Source organism: Oncorhynchus kisutch, linkage group LG3 (genome assembly GCF_002021735.2).
Source record: "Oncorhynchus kisutch isolate 150728-3 linkage group LG3, Okis_V2, whole genome shotgun sequence".
Classification (NCBI taxonomy): Eukaryota; Metazoa; Chordata; class Actinopteri; order Salmoniformes; family Salmonidae; genus Oncorhynchus; species Oncorhynchus kisutch.
Genome location: NC_034176.2, coordinates 24,337,841 through 24,361,765, shown reverse-complemented (window position 1 = coordinate 24,361,765; position 23,925 = coordinate 24,337,841). Strand labels below are relative to the sequence as shown.

General features: G+C 44.7%; 1 protein-coding gene across 1 annotated transcript in view; it reads left to right on the top strand.

The window, feature by feature from the left end:
- Window positions 1–23,925, top strand: part of LOC109873520 (nuclear receptor corepressor 2) — a 175,376-nt gene that overhangs the window by 122,040 nt on the left and 29,411 nt on the right. The window contains 7 exon segments of the mRNA XM_031815261.1: window positions 4,277–4,437; window positions 8,017–8,079; window positions 14,394–14,536; window positions 14,736–14,874; window positions 17,687–18,101; window positions 19,564–19,687; window positions 20,129–20,374. Of these exon segments, the coding sequence (XP_031671121.1) occupies window positions 4,277–4,437; window positions 8,017–8,079; window positions 14,394–14,536; window positions 14,736–14,874; window positions 17,687–18,101; window positions 19,564–19,687; window positions 20,129–20,374 (1,291 nt within the window).

Below are 23,925 nucleotides of genomic sequence, written 5' to 3'. Positions count from 1 at the left end.
AAAGGTCATCATCATAACCCTGACTATATCAGGAAAGGTCATCATCATAACCCTGACTAGATCAGGAAAGGTCATCATAACCCTGACTAGATCAGGAAAGGTCATCATAACCCTGACTATATCAGGAAAGGTCATCATCATAACCCTGACTATATCTGGAAAGGTCATCATCATAACCCTGACTAGATCAGGAAAGGTCATCATCATAACCCTGACTAGATCAGGAAAGGTCATCATCATAACCCTGACTAGATCAGGAAAGGTCATCATCATAACCCTGACTAGATCAGGAAAGGTCATCATAACCCTGACTATATCAGGAAAGGTCATCATAACCCTGACTAGATCAGGAAAGGTCATCATCATAACCCTGACTAGATCAGGAAAGGTCATCATAACCCTGACTAGATCAGGAAAGGTCACCATCATAACCCTGACTAGATCAGGAAAGGTCACCATCATAACCCTGACTAGATCAGGAAAGGTCACCATCATAACCCTGACTAGATCAGGAAAGGTCACCATCATAACCCTGACTAGATCAGGAAATGTCATCATCATAACCCTGACTAGATCAGGAAATGTCATCATCATAACCCTGACTAGATCAGGAAAGGTCATCATCATAACCCTGACTAGATCAGGAAAGGTCATCATAGCCCTGACTAGATCAGGAAAGGTCACCATCATAACCCTGACTAGATCAGGAAAGGTCATCATCATAACCCTGCCTAGATCAGGAAAGGTCATCATCATAACCCTGACTAGATCAGGAAAGGTCATCATCATAACCCTGACTAGATCAGGAAAGGTCATCATAACCCTGACTAGATCAGGAAAGGTCACCATCATAACCCTGACTAGATCAGGAAAGGTCACCATCATAACCCTGACTAAATCAGGAAAGGTCATCATCATAACCCTGACTAGATCAGGAAAGGTCATCATCATAACCCTGACTAGATCAGGAAAGGTCATCATCATAACCCTGACTAGATCAGGAAAGGTCATCATCATAACCCTGACTAGATCAGGAAAGGTCATCATCATAACCCTGACTAGATCAGGAAAGGTCATCATCATAACCTTGACTTGATCAGGAAAGGTCATCATCATAACCCTGACTAGATCAGGAAAGGTCATCATCATAACCCTGACTAGATCAGGAAAGGTCATCATCATAACCCTGACTAGATCAGGAAAGGTCATCATCATAACCCTGACTAGATCAGGAAAGGTCATCATCATAACCCTGACTAGATCAGGAAAGGTCATCATCATAACCTTGACTTGATCAGGAAAGGTCATCATCATAACCCTGACTAGATCAGGAAAGGTCATCATCATAACCCTGACTAGATCAGGAAAGGTATTCATCATAACCCTGACTAGATCAGGAAAGGTAATCATCATAACCCTGACTAGATCAGGAAAGGTAATCATCTCTTACTTTTAAAAACAGCTGTTTTTCTTTTTCTCACTCCCAGTAGGCTACCAAAAGCCACATTTTTAAGATTCCTTATTACATTTTTTCAGAGTATTAAACCTGCAGTGCCTTCAAAGTATTGACACACATACCCTTGACTTTTTCCACATTTTGTTGGGATTAAAATGTATTTAATTTGTAATTTTGTCAATACTTTTTTTGTTGAAGCTCCTTTTAGCAGTGATTACAACCTCTAATCTTCTTGGGTATGACATTACAAGCTTGTATTTGTGGAGTTTCACCCATTCTTCTCTGCAGATCCTCTCAAGCTCTGTCAGATTGGATGGGGAGCGTCACTGCACAGCTATTTTCAGGTCTCTCCAGAGATGTTAGATTGGGTTCAAGTCCAGGCTCTAGCTGGGCCACTCAAGGACTTTCAGAGATTTGTCCCAAAGCCACTCCTGCGTTATCTTGGCTGTGTGCTTAGGGTCGTTGTCCTGTTGGAAGGTGAACCTTTGCCCCAGTCTGAGGTCCTGAGCACTGCGGAACAGGTTTTCATCAAGGATCTCTCTCTGTACTTTGCTCTGTTCATCTTTCCCTCAATCCTGACTAGTCTCCCAGTCCCTGCTGCTGAAAAACATCCCCACAGCATGGTGCTGCTACCACCGTGCTTCACCGTAGGGATGGTGCCAGGTTTCTTTCAGATGTGTTGCTTGGCATTCAGGCCAGAGAGTTTAATCTTGGTTTCATCAGACCAGAGAATCTTGTTTCTCATGGTCAGAGTCCTTTAGGTGCCTTTTGGAAATCTCCAAGCAGGCCGTCATGTGCCTTCTACTGAGGAGTGGCTTCCATCTGGTCAATCTACCATAAAGCCTGATTGGTGGAGTACTGCAGAGATGGTTGTCCTTCTGGAAGGTTCTCCCAACTCCACAGAGGAACTCTAGAGTTCTGTCAGACTGACCATCGGGTTCTTGGTCACCTCCCTGACCAAGGCCCTTCTCCCCAGATTGCTCAGTTTGGCCGGGGGAACAGCTCTAGGAAGAGTCTTGGTTGTTCAAAACTTATTCCGTTTAAGAATGATGGAGGCCACTGTGTTCTTTGGGACCTTCAATGCTGCAGAAATGTTTTGGTACCCTTCCCCAGATCTATGCCTCGACACAATCCTGTCTCAGAGCTCTACGGACAATTCCTTCGACCTCACGGCTTGGTTTTTGCTCTGACATGCACTGTCAACTGTGGAACCTTATATAGACAGGTGTGCCTTTCCAAATCATGTCCAATCAATTGAATTTACCACAGGTGGACTCCAATCAAGTTGTAGAAACATCTCAAGGACGATCAATGGAAACAGGATGCACCTGAGCTCAATTTTGAATCTCATACTTATGTTAGAAAGGTATTTCTGTTTTATATTTTAAATTTCAATAAACCTGTTTTTGCTTTGTCATTATGGGGTATTGTGTGTAGATTGAGGGAGAAAAAATATTTAATCCATTATAGAATAAGGCTGTAATGTAACAAAATGTGGAAAAAGTGTTCGGAATACTTTCTGAATGCACAGAGATAAGAATGCAGCCAATGCTACGTATTTCACTAGATATAAATGGTACTCCTCTTGTCTATTTCATGTTTGGGTGTGAAAATGATCGTTTGTAACCTCAGATACTGCATATCTGACGAAATACGTTTTCACAGTGAGCCATAGTTCTTGTGTTGTGGCCATGTTTAGATAACGTATCATAGATTCTCTGTATGATTTTCAGTTCTTGCTGTGACTAATACGTTTCTTGTAATTCAGCAGAACTCAAGCCGATCTGTTGCGTAATCCTTCTCCTACTTTTATAAACAGCTGTTTTCTTGTTTTTCTTCTCTCACTCCCAATAGGCTACCAAAAGTCACATTTTTAAGATTCCCTACTTATTTTCTTTTTCGATGGGAGGAAAAGTGATATGATTGACAGCCTAGCAACACCGTTACTGTACTGTCGGTTGCTACAATAATCCAGCAAGTCTCCAGAGCTGGGAGCTCCAGAGTGTGTGATCTGCTGTGTGATGCTGCCTTGCCCTGGCATCTCTGTAGGCACAGTTCCAGCGTGATGGAGAGGAGGATGGTGAAATGTGTCAGTGCTGCTGAGCACTGCAATCTATGTGAGCAGTGGAACATCACTCACTCAATGCAGTGTTGTTGTCTTCATGAGAGTCACATGTTTCACAGGGAAGAGCAGTAAAGGATTGAAGTCCATCATCATGTCCAATCTTCTAGTGACGCTCCCAGCTCTCTGAATAGAGGTTGGACAAGTTGGAGTTGTTCGGTGCTGCTGACAAACAGAACAGTGAACAGGAGTTGTCCTGCCTGTCTGAATGAGTGGTGTTGATCATGATGAAGCATCTTCAGTGCTTCCAGTACTTGGGCTGAGGAGAGCAGGCAGAGGAGTCCCTGACTCCCACTGCCCCTGTGGTGGCTGCCTGTAACCCCTGGCACAACTGGCACTGCTATATCTGGTGTGCAAGGTAGCAGGACAGGGCTGCCTTAGAATAATGGACCAGGTGAAAATGAATGGAAGAACACTGGCTACAAAATCACTGTATCTGTTAGCCTGCCATTACACTGACGGGATATATCGCCTTGTTTGCAAAACTCCAAACTACTCTCTCCTGAGCCTTGAGGCCTGTGTATGCGCGTGCCTGTGCACGTCTGTGTGCTTTGGCACATACTGTAGTTATTTTAAGTTTTTTAACCCAGACAGACCTCTGCACTTTGTCAGGTTTTAAGTTAACAAACTAAACGCTATATGTGCAGGCAGTGAGGAAGAGGGTAATCATGATGATGTGACTGACACTCTCCCTGCAGGGACGATACCTCTGGTGAGGACGGGGAAGACAAAGAGCCCACGGTGGCCTTAAAAGGTCGACGCACGGCTAACAGCCAGGGCCGGCGCAAGGGCCGCATCACCCGCTCCATGACCAGCGAGGTGGAGGAGACCGCCACGCCGCCGCTCAGCGGTGAACTCGGTACGTCTCACACTACTGCTATAGTCTACACTGCCACATGTCTTTCACTGCATCTTCACCCACTGCTCTTTTCACCTGACAACATTTTCATCACACAACTCAGAAACCGAAAGAGCCAGGGTCTCTTTGAGCAGAAATATTTAACGTCTATATTTTGGTCTGAAATGTCGCTGATTGGCGGTATGTTTGAAGGAAAAATATGGCCATGATATTGCTGAAGCATGTCTGTTTAGTAGGTCCACCTGATTTTAATGTGAACTGAGCACATGAACACTCCCGTCATTGCTGTGTTTATTTCCCTTCTGATATCCCACACCACAAGGGTGCACTGTAGATCTGTCTCAAAACTATTTGACACACGTGCACCGAATACACACACACCTTGGCCTGGAAGGTGCCTTTAAGATCATTTTTGCCTAAACAAGAGAGAGCCAATAAATTGATGCTTAATGAGAAAATACCAGGGATGCTTTAAGAAATGAGATGGGAATCTCAATGGCCAGTGAATGGAGGAACGTACAATGAACCTACATAAATGTATGTAGTCCAGTCCTTGAGCTGTTCTTGTCTATTGATGTTCTGTATTGTCATGTGGACCGCAGGAAGAGTAGCTGCTACTTTTGCTAATGAGGATCGTAATAAAATACCAAAATACCAGCAGACTGTCGATCAATCGCGTTCACATTGTTATGCTGCGTCACGCGGTTGCTAAAATAATCATCACGCAATCCCTTCTAAAAGTCAGATTATGAGTCAGTGTGCTTATTTTCCTCAACTATGTAATGTTACGATTTCAAAGCTATACGATATTACAGAGAACAAGTTAATTATCTCACATCTCGGAAAAGATTTGTAATGTTGTGCTTTTTGTTTACGTAATTCATGCTAATGTTGGGTTTTTGGCGATTTTTGTTTTATTTTTATTTCACCTTTATTTCACCAGGTAGGCTAGTTGAGAACAAGTTCTCATTTACAACTGTGAGCTGGCCAAGATAAAGCAAAGTAGTGTGACACAGACAACAACACAGAGTTTCACATGGAATAATCGATAAACAAGCCAATTACACAATAAATAAGTCAATGACACAGTAGAGAAACAACAAAGTCTATAGTGGGGAGAACAAGTATTTGATACACTGCTGATTTTGCAGGTTTTCCTACTTACAAAGCATGTAGAGGTCTGTCATTTTTATCATAGATACACTTCAACTGTGAGAGACGGAATCTAAAACAAAAATCCAGAAAATCACATTGTATGATTTTTAAGTAATTAATTAGCATTTTATTGCATGACATAAGTATTTGATCACCTACCAACCAGTAAGAATTCCGGCACTCACAGACCTGTTAGTTTTTCTTTAAGAAGTCCTCCTGTTCTCCACTCGTTACCTGTATTAAAGACACCTGTCCACACACTCAATCAAACAGACTCCAAGCTCTCCACAATGGCCAAGACCAGAGAGCTGTGTAAGACATCAGGGATAAAATTGTAGACCTGCACAAGGTTGGGATGGGCTACAGGACAATAGGCAAGCAGCTTGGTGAGAAGGCAACAACTGTTGGCGCAATTATTAGAAAATGGAAGAAGTTCATTCAATCACCCTCAGTCTGGGGCTCCATGCAAGATCTCACCTCGTGGGGCATCAATGATCATGAGGAAGGTGAGGGATCAGCCCTGAACTACACGGCAGGCCAGTGCATGTCCAGGCCCTTCTGAAGTTTGCCAATGACCATCTGGATGATCCAGAGGAGGAATGGGAGAAGGTCATGTGGTCTGATGAGACAAAAATAGAGCTTTTTGGTCTAAACTCCACTCGCCGTGTTTGGAGGAAGAAGAAGGATGAGTACATCTCCAAGAACACCATCCCAACCGTGAAGCATGGAGGTGGAAACATCATTCTTTGGGGATGCTTTTCTGCAAAGGGGACAGGACGACTGCACCGTATTGAGGGGAGGATGGATGGGGCCATGTATCGCGAGATCTTAGCCAACAACCTCCTTCCCTCAGTAAGAGCATTGAAGATGGGTCGTGGCTGGGTCTTCCAGCATGACAACGACCCGAAACACACAGCCAGGGCAACTAAGGAGTGGCTCCGTAAGATGCATCTCAAGGACCTGGAGTGGCCTAGCCAGTCTCCAGACCTGAACCCAATAGAAATCTTTGGAGGGAGCTGAAAGTCCGTATTTCTCAGCGACAGTCCCGAAACCTGAAGGATCTGGAGAAGGTCTGTATGGAGGAGTGGGCCAAAATCCCTGCTGCAGTGTGTGCAAACCTGGTTAAGAACTACAGGAAACGTATGATCTCTGTAATTGCAAACAAAGGTTTCTGTACCAAATATTAAGTTCTGCTTTTCTGATGTATCATATACTAAGGTCATGCAATAAAATGCTAATTAATTACTTAAAAATCATACAATGTGATTTTCTGGATTTTTGTTTTAGATTCCTTCTCTCACAGTTGAAGTGTACCTATGATAAAAATTACAGACCTCTACATGCTTTGTAAGTAGGAAAACCTGCAAAATCTGCAGTGTATCAAATACTTGTTCTCCCCACTGTATATACAGTGTGTGCAAAAGGCATGAGGAGGTAGGCAATAAATAGGCCACAGTAGTGAAGAATTACAATTTAGAAGATTAACACTGGAGTGATAAATGAGCAGATGCTTATGTACAAGTATAGATAGAAAAGTCAATAAAAACAGTATGGGGATGAGGTAGGTAGATTGGGTGGGCTATTTACAGATGGACTATGTACAGCTAGCACCCAATTGACTCCTATTCACTCCTTGGAGTGCTCTCCCCTTCCCAGAATTGCCCAGAATGCGCCACATGGCTCATTGACAATGTAGGGCAACGTAACACAATGGGCGTTAATGCGAGTTTCCCCTTCTAATTTCTTTAAAGTATCCCGAACGTACTCATTAAGGCAGCAATACTCATCTGTCTCAGCTTTTTATTCTCTCTGCAGTTTGCAAGGCTGCCTTATATGCACACACACACACGCTGTAGCTGTAGGCGATTAGGGTTTTGATGTTTCAACACTTCAGTGAGTGGTTGGTTGCTCCTGCTGCTGTGGGTTTGTCCCTGGGAATCCCCAGGTGGCCTGATCCAGCCAGAGGGGCTCTGTTCTGATCAGTATCTCTAGTGTCTCCTCTCACTGTTACTGGGCTTGTTTCTCCGTCCTCGCCTGCTGTTATTGTGCCCGTCACAGCCCTACAGAGAGGACACAACAGCACTGAAACCACAGCTCCTCTCCTCTTCTCGTTTTCTTTCGTGTCTTCTCTTCTGCCAGGGTCAGGCTGGTCCCTACTGTAGACAGTTGGAACAACCACTTATTATGTCTCTAATCATTAACTGACTTTCTCCTCTTAAACTAACAGCCCCTGTCGACCGGCTCTACTGTGCTGCACCAGCAAGCAGCAAAGACAACCCTGCCCCCTAGCTTTTCTCTTTTCTCTCTCTCTGTCTCTCCCTCTCTCTCTCGGTCAGTCGCTCGCTCTCTCTGTCTACTTGAGACTCCCCTCCCCCTCCCTCCTGCCCGCTTTCTAACGTGGTGGTTCTGCTTTTATCCTTTCAGCCAATCTGGAGATGAATGAGAGCTCTCGCTGGACTGAGGAGGAGATGGAAACCGCCAAAAAAGGTAAAGAAAAATCGAACAAAAAACAAGTTACCTCTGTGTTTGAAATATGACCCAGCAGCGCCATTGTCATTCAAAAGAAAACTTTCCTTGTCAAAGAGAAAACCGCCCATAGAATTAGCTTGGCAAGGTTTTCTCGAAAGTGGTGACAAGTGCATGTGCCTGTGACTTCCTGTCAGACGGGCTAGGCTGCAGCCACGTGCTGCCTGTCTGTCTGTCTGCCTGTCTGTCTGTCTGTCTGTCTGTCTGTCTCTGTCTGTCGAGCTCCACTCTGCTGCTCCGCTGCCTGACCCAGGGCTGTGTCCTACATGCCTGCCATGGCTGTTTCTGAAGCCACTGTAAAAGTCCCACCCTCTTATCTTTGACAGCTCCAACTGCAGAAGTCTGTTTACTCTTTACATGGCCTGTTTATTGTCTTTGACTGAAGATTACCCTGGCCCCGCCTGGCCTGTGGGTCCTGCAGAGAGAAGGTGGCTGTGATTTTGCCTGTCTTTTTGCTGTGGTGTAGTTGTGTTGCGTGTGCTGCACACAGCTCAGTCTACAGCAGTAGTAGGTAACTAGATTCACCTGCAGAGTGTATGGTCGATGGGCCACAACGTAAATATAATGACTTGTACTCTGCAAACAAATTGACCACAACTAAGCCCAATAAAAGATTGTATTTGACAATAACAATCATTCCTTAACTTGATTACTTTGAGACAAGATCACATACGTCTCTTTTTTTATGGGAATACTTTTTTTTTAGGGGAACAGATTTCCTCAAAAACTTTACCGAAAAACTTTGGGGGGCCCCCCCCAAACAGGTTTTGGCCTGTTTTGATGACGTGTCATGGATTCTCTGTATGATTTTCAGTTCTGGGTATGACTACTACCTGTCTTGTGATTCAGCAGAGCACTTGCCGATCTGTTGTGTAATACTATTTTTTCTAAAGAAGTTCCTTTATCACCATGAATGTGCTAGTGAAGGGAGAAATCCTATGCAGCAGACACCCAGTCATTCTGTCTCGTGGTGTTGTTTCTCCTGCTGCTGGCAGTCTGCAGACTCTGTCTCTGGGGGTTGTTGTAATGACTGGCGCTGGCCCTTGAACATGGCCCTGAGTAGTAATCCTGCTTAATGTCTTCAACTCCATTCTCCCGCACTGGGATTAGTGGGCCGCTGCATCCCAGGGGATTAGTCCTGCAGCCCAGTGGGAGCTGGGCTTCTATGAAGGGCTTATGTAACCACAACCACAGGGCCCCTGTCTGGGGGGGGGGGGGGGGGGGGGATCTTTATCCCCCCCACCCCACTCCACCATTGCTCATCAGCCAGTAACCATGCCTGCCAAAAGGGCTTCCCCCTCCACGGCTCCTCATATGTAGAGTAGCCCACCAGTCCCAGCTCAGCCCCGCTACCCTAACCCTGGCCTGAATGTAATGCCAGCCCGACAGTCAAGGTGCACACTACACTTCCAGGCGCTTGACCTGCATATGTTTTAAGAGGCTTACCTCCTCATGCTAATGTGTTTGTCCCCTTGTGCTAAATAGATCTGAATAATGACATTCATAGCATGGCAGCATTTCAGCGTGGCAGTGCCAGGAATCCCCCATGGGATGGCAAGGCCACAAACTTCAACGGGTTGCCCTTGTCTTTCCTGGACAAAAAGCCTGGCATCTTTAACAAGGGATTGTAGAACTTTGTTAAGTCTCCCTCCCTTGTCCTTGTATATCCCTTTTAGTGTGTGTGTGGTGTGTGTAATTAAGGTAGGGCTCTATGCGCACCTTAGTTTAACAATTTAGGAGCACCCAAATACATTTAGGAGCACAATTAATGTATTTGAGGGAGAGTTTTTATTATAAGAAATGATTAAAAGTTCATATGAATAAAAGTTTTTTGGAGTGTGCTATGCTCAATCAAGTACAATGTACCCTTAAATATTTGAGTCACTTAGGTGAAAGAAAAATGTTCAGCTGCCCCTTTAAGGGGCGGGCCAGTTATGTGGTGGGACCAAACATTTATATATACACTAGAGGACTGACAAGGGCAATGTTTTGAAGCCACCACACCTCCGTCTTGACACTCATCCTCCATTGTAAAAATATATATATTTTGGAAGCAATAGAAATGCATTTATTAATGTCTAGATTCATTTTTGACACATTTATTATATTACAGACACCTAAAAGCATAATTTTCAATTATGTTATTTGAGTTAAACATAAAAAATTAAATAATATATAACATACTAATGTTACTGTCCCCACTACAACTAAATAATTAAATACATGTCATTTAGTCCCTGAAACATTTAATGTAAATACTGTAGAATTCCATTCATTACTATGGAGGACTGCTCCTACTGGGGAGTGCCAATATGGCCGACTGGTGGCTTCAAAGGTTCTCATCGGCCAATAAGTTACATCACAAATACAGGGTATATATACATCATTGGGTCTGTCTGTGAGAGAAGATTCTCTAACGTCTCTTCCCTAGCAGTTGAGCAAGCTCAAACTAACATTGAAAAACAACTTTTTTATTTATTTTACCTTTATTTATACATGTTTTTTCTCATTGAGATAATATCTCTTTTCCAAGAGAGACCTGTAAACAAAACGATGTAAATAACCAAGAAACAGGAGTCAGTCACGTTTAGTAGACTTTCGGGTAAATTCAACCAACTTCTATGCCTGTGCACTTTTTTAAATGAATCTTTCAGCACTTCACTCACAGTGCGCAGAGCGCCCAAGGCACTGTTGCTGCTCGAGGTGAGATATATGGGACTCTAGTTCTTTGTGTGATTAGCTACCAGCAATGAAACAAAACGGCAGAAATACCCTTTTGCTGTATATCACAACTCGCACATATGCTCATACGTTACTTTTTCACTTCACACACATCTATTTTTAATGCGGAAATGCGATTAAAATGGTCGCACTGTAGAGCCAGGTAAGGTTGTGTGTGTGTGTGTGTACTCGCTCCTTGGCTAGTGTTTGTTATGTAAGTTCTCTAATCTGGCAGGCTTACTTGGGCAGCCAGGCAGCTGGATAATCGGGTCGCTCCCTCCATGCCTGCGGTAGTACTGTACAGGTCCTTTTAAAGGAGTAGTAGGTAGAGCTCTCTCTGTTGTGTTCTGCTGTGCTGTGGACTGTTGGAGTGGATCAGGCCAGAGCATTCTCCCCCCTTTCCTCTCGCGCTCCAAACTCTCTCCTCTGGCCTCCCAGTCAGTGTGTCCTGAAATGGCACAGGCCCAGATTGGCAGGAGCTGTGGAAGATTATTATTATTATTTTTCTCCCTTTCTCAGTGTTGTTGTAGACTGGAGAGGGGTCACATTCAGGATGAAAAGCAGGTCAGTCAGGAAAAATGTGAAACCCTTTATGCTTTCTCATGGTATCAACATCATCTCTTCCTTTCCTCCATTGTCCCTCTAGCTCAACTCCCCTGCTCTCACTCACTCTCCTCTGTAAGCAAGCGAAAAAGAGAGACTGAGGGAGGGAGGGAGGGTGTGTGTAGGTGTTAATGTAGGTGTTAATGTAGGTGTTAATGTAGGTGTTAATGTAGGTGTTTGTGTGTGTGTGTGTGTGTGTGTGTGTGTGTGTGTGTGTGTGTGTGTGTGTGCGTGTGTGCAGCTCTGCCTGCTGGCAGTGAGAGTGAAAGAGGGAGGGAGGGGGAGTGAGAGAGGGGAGAAAAAAGGGAAAGATAGAGGAGAGATCAGATGAGGGGAGAGAGAGGCTGAGCACATAGCACCGCCCCACAGTCCCACTTTCCTGTGAAAGTCCTCCCAGACAGCAGCTATTGGGGAAAGACCCGGCGGAGAACAACGGACTAGCCCTGACGGAGAGCGAGCGAGAGTGTGGGGGAAGTGAAAGGGCGAGGAAAAAGCAAGGGAGAGGCAAGACGCAGAGCATGTGCTGTTTTGAGCATGTCAACCTGACACTGGCTCTAGTATCAGGCCAGCAGGAGGGGTGTGGAGGCTGAGCTAGAGCCTAGCTGTTTTCTTTCTCTGCCCCTCTGTAGTGGAATCACTACCTGCCTTCTCCACAGAGATCAGACTGCCGATAGCGTGATACAGACCAGGGGCACGAAGGACAGCTGGAGTGACAAGCACATGAGAAGGAGGACACTCACCCCCCGGCCCTGACTAGGTGTTGATTGTACCGTCGATGGGAGGAACTTTTATGGAAATGGAGGATCGTAATTGGTTGATTGAGTTTGCCACCTGCTCTAGCTGAGCAGCAGCTGATTGGATGCCTGCTTCCTCTTGTGTGTTGCTCCACTGGCCAGGACCTGAGGCCAATGGAACTGGAGCTGCTTGGGATGGTTTCTGTGCTCTGGTTAAACTGAATGGACTGGATCTGTGAAAGTGAGTCGTAACAAAGTGACCCTTGACTTCCAGTGAATTAATTGCAGTGTTATTGCTTCAGGTTCACTGGGTAGAGCAAAGTGTGCGTGTGTGTATATGCGTTCTTGTGTGTGTGTGTGTGTTCTTGGTGGGGCACGTAGCAGGGTGTCTGGCTGGACTTGTGTGCTCTGGGCTCAGTGGGCTGTCTCCCTGCACCCCGGGACAAGGCTGTAAATGGTTAATAGGTGTTGATCACGTGTTCTTCTCTCTTGGAACGAACCTGGTCGTCCGGCCCACTCTCTCTTTCTGTCTTTCACATCTCTCCTACTTTGCCTTCCACACCTGTAATTCATATTTCAAATGAACCCAGTCTAGTTTTAACACTTGATGGGTTGTACATTCACACAGGCCCTGAGAGGGAATATGACAGTCAAGCCTTGGACTGAGGTAGTGTTTGTGTGTATACAGTCATGTGAAAACTTAAGTACACCCTTTGGAAAGTGGTCTTTTTGAAATGTATTTATTATATTTGGACACATGGATATTTGAGCTAAATTTATGCAATTAAAATAAACAAAAATGTAATTTCCTCAAGCAGGAAAAATTAGGATCAGGTGCACCAAAACAGGTGCAAATGATTAGGAAATAATTAGAGAGTACCTTGGGAGGGTCCAGCCTTCCATAAAGATTAGAAACTTGGTCTGGTTTTAACCATATGAGGAGGTGGTAAAACACCATGCAAATATCAGAAGACTTATCCGAGGCCCTCAAAAGACACATAATTGATGACCATGAGTCTGGGAGTGGGTTACAAATCCATTTCCAAGCAATTTGAAGTACATCATTCCACTGTCCAACAGATCATCTACAAATGGGGAAAATTCCAGACCACTGGCAGTCTAGCTAGGACAGGTCGTCCCACCAAATTCAGCCCAAGAGATGACCGAAAGGTGCTCATAGAAGTCTGTAAGAACCCCAGGGTAACATGAAGGGATCTACATGCCTCTCATGCCACAATCAATATCGAAGTGCATGAGTCAACTGTCAGAAAGAGACTACACAAACATGGCCTACATTCACCTGCTGTTGAGGTGGTACTTTTAACCTGTAGTAAACTTTTGTTGGGTAAATAAATAAAAGATGGATAGGAGATGGTGCAGGCTTGGTGCTTTGTAAAGTGTTGTCTTATTGTGTGGCTGTTAGATTGTTGTTCTACTGCCTCCGTTTGGAGATATTATCTTGGGAACACATGTCTAAAGTATTTTGTCCTAGGAAGTTGTTCAGTGGGTCCATGCCCACTGATAACGGAGCGTGGCCTGGCCCACGAGAGGTTTTCCTCATGCCAGAAGCTGTCAGGCTGGCACAGGAAACAATTGGGCGTTGTAAGCTCCTTACAGTGGCTACTGTTAATGAGCTGCCCTTAGCTGACTGGACACTCTGAGCTTGTTCCACATTGCAACCACCATTGCAGGCGACTGCCGACTGACTACTCTACAAATCACCTTGTATCATAAGTAGCTACTCATTATTATTTGTAGATCCATCAGTCACAATTTACCCACAATGCATCACGGATGCAGTCAACTCGAACGTGCTCACTCACTCACTCACTCACACAGTAGCAGTGTGGTCCCAAGACAGGTTGATCTGTCTCAACTTTGGGCACAGCAGGGCTTCTAGCCTTTTGTGTAAGGCACTGTCATGTGGTTGACCGGGAAAAGCACCAGTCTTTATCAGAATGACCCCAGTCCAGCGATGAGAATTAGGGATGTCATTAGTTAGATTGATATGACAGGTTCAGCTAAGAACAACACATGGTGTGATTATGCAATTTGACAAAACTGTTGAGCTGGAGGGGAGGGAGGAAAATGACAGATGTTTATTGACAGACCGTCGTTCTTCATGTAGTAAATTAGATTTAAATGATTATTCTATGTAATAAAGTCCTGGCCTGTCTGCATGTGCTGTAGTCTAATCCTTGTCCATGTTTCTTCCAGGTCTTCTCCAGTATGGTAGGAATTGGTCAGCCATCGCCAAGATGGTGGGCTCCAAAACTGTGTCCCAGTGCAAGAATTTCTACTTCAACTATAAGAAGAGGCAGAAACTCGACGAGATTCTGCAGCAGCATAAAATGAAATCGGTATGTCTCATCTTCCTTTCTAGAACAGTTAAATGATCAACTCTTTCAAAGGAAACCTATAGTCTGACCTAGTAATGCACCTATCTTAGTGCAAGCCATTCCTCCTAGTTACAGACAGCAGTAGGCACATTTACCTTGTGGTTCTCATAGCGTGTTGTTCCCAAGCTGCGGTATTTAGTGTGTGTTGGGTTTCACCCAGGAGAGAGAGCGTAAGGCGCGGCGTAAAGGCAAAGCTCTACAAAGTGAAGAGGCCAGTGCCCCGTCTGCTGCCGAGGAGGAGGAGATGGAGGGCTCCGGGGCCAGCGGCAACGAGGAGGAGGCCCCCGAGGATGGAGAAGGTAGGAACAACACACACACTTACAATAATCAACCTCATAGAGGACAGGGAGCCATTGTCAGTATACCGTCCATAAGCACTCAGAATACTTCCATGAACTTGCAATCACTCATTCACATGGACTGATTAGAAACCAGCCATGTACACTTTATGTTGAAACTAGTTTATGAAACCGTTTTCAATCAATTTGAAGGTTATGTTTTTATGATTACGTTATGTGATGACAGTATTTCTTGATTAGAAATATCTGGAGTGCCTTGAGTGCTGAAGGAAGAATTAAGCGCAATATGGACTTTTAATAGCATCACAATAATGTCTGTGTAGAAAATGGAGTTGAATGCGATTTTGAGAATACAAAGACTGCAATCATCAAAATGAGATTCTGACCATGGGTGCATGGGAATTCAAAGCACTTGGCTAAGACATTCATTATTTAGAAAAATACTTTTTTGCTCTGTATCAAATATTTCCACACATGTGGTCTACATACCAACATCTGCGTTTTTAATTCTAGAATCCTCTTTTGGATCCTGGCTGATTGCTCATATTACTGGAAGACTCATTTAAATACCCTGGGTTGATAACGGCCCCTCAACTCACTTTAGGCCAAATTCGCAATACTGTTAACTGTTATTGCTCGTCGTTTCTAGTATATTAGTAACCTTGGCATCTCAATAGCTCAGTCTTTGCATCTAGAGTCAATATTTGTGGGAATACTTCAACAGATGTTGGCTAAATTCCTGGTGATTTGAGTATTTTTGACCCAAAATTAAAATGACATAGTGCATTTGGAAAGTAATTCAGACCCATTTACTTTTTCAACATTTTGTTATGTTGAACATTTATTAAATTGTTTTTTTCCCCCTGAATAAATCTACACACACTACCCCATAATGACAAAGCAAAAACATATTTTTTCCCCCCCAGTCCCTGCCACTGAAAAACTCCCACAGAATGATGCTGCTACCACCATGCTTCACTGTAAGGAAGGTGATGAGCAGTGCCAGTTTTCCTCCAGACGTGACTGTTGGCATTCAGGCCAAACAGTTCAATCTTAGTTTAATCAGAACAGAGAATCTTGTTTCTCATGGTCTGAGAGTCCTTTTAGGTGCCTTTTGGCAAACTCTTAAGTAGGCTGTCATGTACCTTGTACTGAGGAGTGGCTTCCGTCTGGCCACTCTACCATAAAGGCCTAATTGGTGAAGTGCTGCAGAGATGGTTGTCCTTCTGGAAGGTTCTCCCACCTCTACAGAAGAGCTCTGTCAGAGTGACCACCGGGTTCTTGGTCACCTCCCTGACCAAAGCCCTTCTCCCCCTATTGCTCAGTTTGGCCGGGCAGCCAGCTCTAGGAAGAGTATTACTGGTTCCAAACTTCTTCCACTTATGAATGATGGAGGCCACTGTATTCTTGTGGAACTTCAATTCTACAGAAATGTGCCTCAACACAATCCTGTCTTTGAGCTTTACAGACAATTCCTTCAACCTCATAGCTTAGTTTTTGCACTGACATGCACTGTCAACTGTGGGACCTTATATAGACAGGTGTGTGCCTTTCCAAATCATGTCCGATCAATTTAATTTACCACAGGTGCTCCAATCAAGTTGTAGAAACATTTCAAGGATGGTCAATGGAAACAGGATGCACCAGAGTTCAATTTGGTGTCTCATAGCAAAGGGTCGGAATACTTATGTAAATAACATATTTCTGTTTTTTATTTTCAAAAGGCCTGTTTTCGGGCCTCCCGGGTGGCGCAGTGGTCTAGGGCACTGCATCGCAGCACTAGCTATGCCACCAGAGACTCTGGGTTCGCGCCCAGGCTATGTCGCAGCCGGCCTTGACCGGGAGGTCCGTGGGGCGACGCACAATTGGCCTAGCGTCGTCCGGGTTAGGGAGGGTTTGGCCGGTAGGGATATCCTTGTATCATCGCGCACCAGTGACTCCTGTGGCGGGCCGCACAGTGTTTCCTCCGACACATTGGTGCGGCTGGCTTCCGGGTTGGATGTGCGCTGTGTTAAGAAGCAGTGTGGCTTGGTTGGGTTGTGTTTCGGAGGACGCATGGCTTTCGACCTTCGTCTCTCCCGAGCCCGTATGGGAGTTGTAGCGATGAGACAAGATAGTAATTACTAACAATTAGATACCACGAAATTGGGAAGAAAAGGGGGGTAAAATGTTTTATTTTTATGTAAAAGCCTGTTTTCACTTTGTCATTATGGGGTATTGTGTGTAGATTGATGAGGGAAAAAAACTATTTTATTTTAGAATAAGGCTGTAACCTAACAAAATGTGGAAAAAGTCAAGGGGTCTGAATACTTTCCGAATGCTACATATTGCCGACCCCTGATGTAGTAATTTGTGATATACCTATAGTCTCAGTTACCAGAATAGAGCTGGGAAGTCCCAGGGTATTTCCTCCACGTTCAAAATTGGTTTTGTGTTCTCCCTCATTGTACAGTGAAAGCCAATTAGGTGGAAAGTGGCATTTTGAGAAATCTGGTTTTAGAGAAAGATGGGGCACAAGAGAGAGGGAAGTGAAAGAGGACAAGGATTTTACATGATAGCAAGATGGCACCGATAGACATGGTTGCCCTGTTCATGGCTCCTTCATGGTTCATGGCTCCTAACTAAACAACTAAGTATTTTGTTTTATTACTGCACTGTTGGATTTTGCTACACTCGCAGTAACATCTGCTAAATATCTGTATGCGATCAATAACATTTGATTTGATGTACTAGATTACTACTCAGCTAGGCAGCCAATGTAATATCTGCGGTCTTTCATTCTTTATCTGTCCTTCTCGCTCTCCTTTACCAGGTGGTGCTAACAACAGCTCTGACACAGAGAGCCTGCCCTCTCCGCGTTCCTCTGAGGACAGCAAGCCTAAAGAGGAGGGTAGTGGCAGGTCCAAAGCTGGCTCAAACTCTGGGGACAAGGAGGCCTCAGGTTCCCACATGGGTCAGCGAGGAGATGAGAAACCCCCAGGAGAAGTGGGGAAGGCCATCAAGCAGGAGGTGAAGACAGAGGCAGAGGAGGGCAGCAAGGAGCAGCCAAGCGAATCCACAGACCGAGACATGAAGCCCCCCACTGCAGATGCAGAGGAGAGCAAGAGTTCATCCAAGAGCTCCAAGAGGGACCATGGGCCCAAGACGGGCTCCCACGCAGACAGTGACTCTAGTGCCACCTGCAGCGCGGACGAGTTGGAGGAGTTGAATAGTACAGAGAAGAACAGGTGGGGGCTCAGGACTAGGTGGGGTAGGGGGATTGCATGTGAGGGCTCAGGGCTGGGGGGGTTGCATGTGAGGGCTCAGGGCAGGGCAGGGTAGGGGGGGTTGCATGTGGGGACTCTAGGCTCGGGGGGGTGGGGGTTACATGTGGGAGCTCAGGGCTGGGTAGGGGGTTATAGGTGTGGGCTCAGGGCTGGGGGGCTGTTCAAATTTTATTTGTCACACACACATTTTTAGCAGATGTTATTGCAGGTGTAGTGAAATGCTTGTGTTCCTAGCTCCAACAGTGTAGTAGTATCTAACGATTTACAACAATACACACAAATCTACAGTAAAATAATGGATATTAGGATAAACAATGTCGGAGTGGCATTGACTAAGGTGGGGGGGGGGGGGGGGGGGGGGGGGGGGGGGGTAATTCTGGTTTCCCCACTGTAGCGAAACCTACATCTGGACTGGGGAGGGGAAGAGTGTCACTAGTGGTCTTCTGTATAGCCCTAAGATGTCAAGCAATTTGTGGCCAATACTCTACAACAATCATCAACATAAACTCTATCTGCCTTTGTGAGTGTGTGTATATGTACTATAGCTGGGTGATATGTACAAAACCCTTTTAACGATAACTCTAAAGATATGTTTTTAACATTAATGTGCACACAGTTACTTTTTCATATTACCCTTAAAACCACCACTACTACAACTTTAAGCATTTCGCTACACTCGCATTAACATCTGCTAACCATGTGTATGTGACAAATAACATTTTATTTTATTTGAAATTCTGAAGATCAGTTGTCCTGTTAGCTGTTGCCTATATTGACAGACTTCACCTTTCTCTTCACCATCAAACAATATTGTTCTAGTATAGGCAACTTGTCATTATCGATATCAGTAAAATGTCCTCATGTTGTATGTACCTGCGTGCTTCTGTCTGAGTGTGTTTGCCTGCAAGCGCAAATGTGTGTGTCAAAGATGTGGGCTGACGGCTTGGGGGAGTGGTGATTCGTCCTGCAGTGTTTGCATGGTATTTGTTCTGTTTTTTCCATGACAGCAGACTGCATGTATTGGCAGAGCCTAGGGAAACGGTGCCCTCTGTGCCAAAGCAAACAATGTGAGGGAGTGTGTGTGCTCCCCAGTCTCTTGTCTGTGTGTGTGTGTGGCAGAGTATCTTTGTGGGTTTGTATGAGTGTATCTGCGAGTGGGGGATGGGTGTTTAGGCATGTGGGATGGAAACACAATCAGAACCTCTGCTCTCTTTGTGTTTTCATAGTGCGAGATTCTGCTCCAGGTCAATCTGTGTTTATTGGGAAAGCAAATAAGAGAATCTGGGTTGTGGCCATATTAAGGAATGCGTGGGACATCCATTGGCATGCTACTGAATGGGGAACTCTGTGTTCTAGTTACTTCTCTCGCTTGCTCTCTCCTCTACTTCTCTCTCTGTCTCTGTCTCTTTCTCTCCCTGCCCAGGATGACGTCTCCCAGCCGTCCCAGCCTGCTGAACTATGCTCATGATGGGGTCATCTCCTCCCCCCTGCAAAAGCCCATGGACCTGAAGCAGCTCAAACAGAGGGCTGCTGCCATCCCCCCTATTGTGAGTCTTACCACTTTCTGTGTGAGTCAGTGCATCCCCCTCTCGTTACATGCCAGGGCCACAGCCTGTATCTTTGTCTCCTCCATCCTTGGAAAGCATATGGAAGCCAGCCAGGTAGAATCAGTAACAGATAAGTCCTTGGATTAGTCCAGCCTGGTCATTCTACCCCCTAGTGGTATTAAGGCCAGCCCTCATGTAATGACAATACTGCTTCTTACACAGATAACAGCATGGTGAGTAAAATGATGAAGCCCTATCATATTTGTATTAGATAAGCAGGCCAGCTGGAGGAGAGGGGATACATTGACCCAGAGGAGAAACGAGGTGCCAGGCATTAGGGAAAATAAGAGGAACCGGGTCATTAGATGTGGGATCTCCCTGGTGTATATTGTTTGTATGTGTATCTGTTGCTCACCAGGCTTCTCTCTCCTGTGTGTCCAGATGCCCCAGATGCCGGATGGTGGACCTCGGGGTGGGTGTAGTAAGGCTGAGCTGCCCCCCCATGCCCTGGCTCTCTACCAGCAGCAGATCACCATGGCTCATGGAGAGTCCTCCCAGGAGGCCAAGCAGCATGCAGGTCAGCCCAGCAAACAGCACCCCTACCCAGCGCAGGGGGACCCCCATAACATCAGCAGCCCCCGCGTCCACCCACGCAGCCCCTCCGCCAGCGACAAGGACGGTACGAACATCAGCCCTCTCTCTCCCTAGCTCCTCTCACCCTCCTGCTCAGTCTAAACACAACTCCCTCCTTCAGCTAAACTGTTACTTTGATTCTATGTTGGTGCGATTGTTTAGAAGCTCCTGGTAGCTCTGGATGATTCCATGCTTACTTGAGGACTCTGTCAGTTCCACAGTGTGTTGTCTAAAGTGCTGGTATTGATTGTTGGGCTCACAGTCAGGAATAACCATGCAGCAGGATCTGTGTTAAGTTCAGTCTTGGATATCATTGTGGAGTAGTGCTCCATGTGAGTTACTAGACCTATCCAGACCTAGTCTTATTTAGAAGTTAATTAGCAGATGTTTACACAAAATTCTCCACTGTTGAGCTGGAGTTATAAATAGTCAGACAGACATGGAGGACTGAAGAGTTTCCATCTGGGGATTCAGGCTGCATGGACATAGGGCTGGGCGGTATACCGTTTTATGCGATATACCGGTATTGATGCACGGACCGGTGTGGGTTTTTACTTTACCTTCTATAACGGTATTAGAATTTTTGGTTTGTTAAATGTGATACGTAGTGTGTGACGTCCATTTTTATAGTTTACTTCGCTACTTGAGTCATCTCTCTCCACTCTCTCTCTCTCTCTATGCCGCTTTCCACACTGACTTAGCCATGGCTCCTGTCACTCAAGGAGAACATTTGATGTTCCTCGACCACGAGACACTTGCGTTCAGTCTGCATGGTCAATGCAGCATATGCAACAATGTTGATGACAATGATGCAGTTGTCACTTTGCTTCTTAATATAAATCTACCAGCATTCTATAATTACACTCTTAGCTTGTGTTTCTTACATCTGCAAACAGCTAGTTTAGCAAGTTATTCCTAAATCTTGTGAGCCGCTGATTGTTAGCCGCTAAAGCTCATTGCTAGCTAGCCAATAAATGTACTGAGTAAAAGCAAACGTAGCTAGCTAATACAGCCTGATAATAATAGTGATGGTGTAGACCTAAATCAGCATCTTATTTGTGCAACAGTATCTTCTAGATTAAAGAGGAATACACAAAACAAGAATATGTTAGCTACATGAAGTAGCTAAGAGAGAACATTCAATGTAGCCAAAGATTATAGGGTCCCCTAGGAAACACCTATCAACACTTCAGTTCCTACCCTGTCATAATAACTCCTCCCTGGCATTTTCATTAGTTGTCATGTCAAACAACACTGTATTGAAAGTGTGCAATATTCTAACTATATAACTAGAATAGACACATTATTTCCATGATTCCAACAGTTAACCCAAGTGTTTTGCTCTAAATCGCAAGTCAAATTGCAACATTTGGTGAAAAATAAGGCCCAGATTGCTTGCTCATATCGTGCAGCCCTACGTGGCAGTGTGGAAATTATGTCAAATGCAGAAATTGATGGAAATTATTTAAAAAATTGTGTTGAATTGAACAGTATAAAACAATCAGAATACATACACCGTAGCCAGATACATTTAAACTCAGTTTTTCACAATTTCTGACATTTAACCCTAGTAAAAATTCCCTGTCTTAGGTCAGTTAGGATCACTACTTTATTTTAAGAATGTGAAATGTCAGTAGAATAGAAGAGAGAGTGATTTATTTCAGCTTTTATTTCTTTCATCACATTCCCAGTGGGTCAGAAGTTTACATACACTCAATTAGTATTTGGTAGCGTTGCCTTTAAATTGTTTAACTTGAGTCAAATGTTTTGGGTAGCCTTCCACAAGCTTCCGACAAAATGTTGGGTGGATTTTGGCCCATTCCTCCTGACAGAGCTGGTGTAACTGAGTCAGCTTTGTAGGCCTCCTTGCTCGCACACGCTCAGTTATGCCCACAAATTTTCTACGGGATTGAGGTCAGGGCTTTGTGATGGCCACTCAATACCTTGACATTATTGTCCTTAAGCCATTTTGCCACAACTTTGGAAGTATGCTTGGGGTCATTGTCCATTTGGAAGACCCATTTTTGACCAAGCTTTAACTTTGTGACTGATGTCTTGAGATGTTGCTTCACTATATCCACATCATTTTCCATCCTCATGATTCCTTACATTTTGTGAAGTGCACCAGTCCCTCCTGCAGCAAAGCACCCACACAACATGATGCTGCCACCCCCGTGCTTCACGGTTGGGATGGTGTGGTTCGGCTTGCAAGCCTCCCCCTTTTTCCTCCAAACATAACGATGGCCAAACAGTTCTATTTTTGTTTCATCAGTCCAGAGGACATTTCTCCAAAAAGTACGATCTTTGTCCTCATGTGCAGTTGCAAACCGTAGTCTGGCTTTTTTATGGCGGTTTTGGAGCAGTGGCTTCTTCCTTGCTGAGTGAGCGGCCTTTCAGGTTATGTGAATATAGGACTCGTTTTACTGTGGATATAGATACTTTTGTACGTATTTCCTCCAGCATCTTCACAAGGTCGTTTGCTGTTGTTCAGGGATTGATTTGCATTTTTCGCATCAAAGTACGTCCATCTCTAGGAGACAGAACGCGTCTCCTTCCTGAGCGGTATGACGGCTGCGTGTCCCATGGTGTTTATACTTGTGTACTATTGTTTGTAGAGATGAACGTGGTACTTTCAGGCGTTTGGAAATTGCTCCCAAGGATGACCCAGACTTATGGAGGTCTATAATTTTTTTCGAGGTCTTGGCTGATTTCTTTTGATTTTCCCATGATGTCAAAGAGGCAGAGTTTGAAGGTAGGCCTTGAAATACATCCACAGGTACACCCCCAATTGACTCAAATTATGTCAATTAACCTATCAGAAGCATCTAAAGCCATAACATAATTTTCTGGAATTTTCCATGCTGTTTAAAGGCACAGTGATACAGGGAATTATAAGTGAAATATTCTGTCTGTAAATTGTTGGAAAAAGTACTTGTGTAATGCACTAAGTTGATGTCCTAACCGACTTGCCAGAACTAAAGTTTGTTAACAACAAATTTATGGAGTGGTTGAAAAACTAATTTTAATGACTCCAACCTAAGTGTATGTAAACTTCCAACTTCAACTGTATGTGTTGCCATCCTAGGGTCACGCACTACTCATGAAGCAAATTTAGAACTTTTATTATTAAAAAACATAAAATACCGTCAAATATAAAAATCAGCAATATAATATTTGGTCATATCGCCCAGCCCTACATGGACATATGTACGCGTGACTGTGTGTGTGAGTGTGATGTATGTGATCAGCTGCAGTATGTCTGTGTCCCTGCAGAGCTGGAAGGCAACGAGAGGTGGCTGCAGACTCTACTTCACGGATTACGTAGGTTCACACCCCGCCCCACCCCAATCTATCCCTAACTCATACCCCTTCGCCCAACACACACCTAGCTAAATTCACTTCCTCAGTGGGATTGTGTGTGTAACACTATTAGAAGGTTTGGCAGTGTGTGTGCTGTGGCTGTGTGGAGCAGCGTTGCTGTGTGGCTGACTGCGCAGACGCTGCCTGGCTGCACTCCTTGCTATGATGATGATGATAGTAATGATGATGATGAGGAGAAGGAGCGTAAAAAGCTAGCTCTGACCAAGGGATGGTTCTCAGCTTCC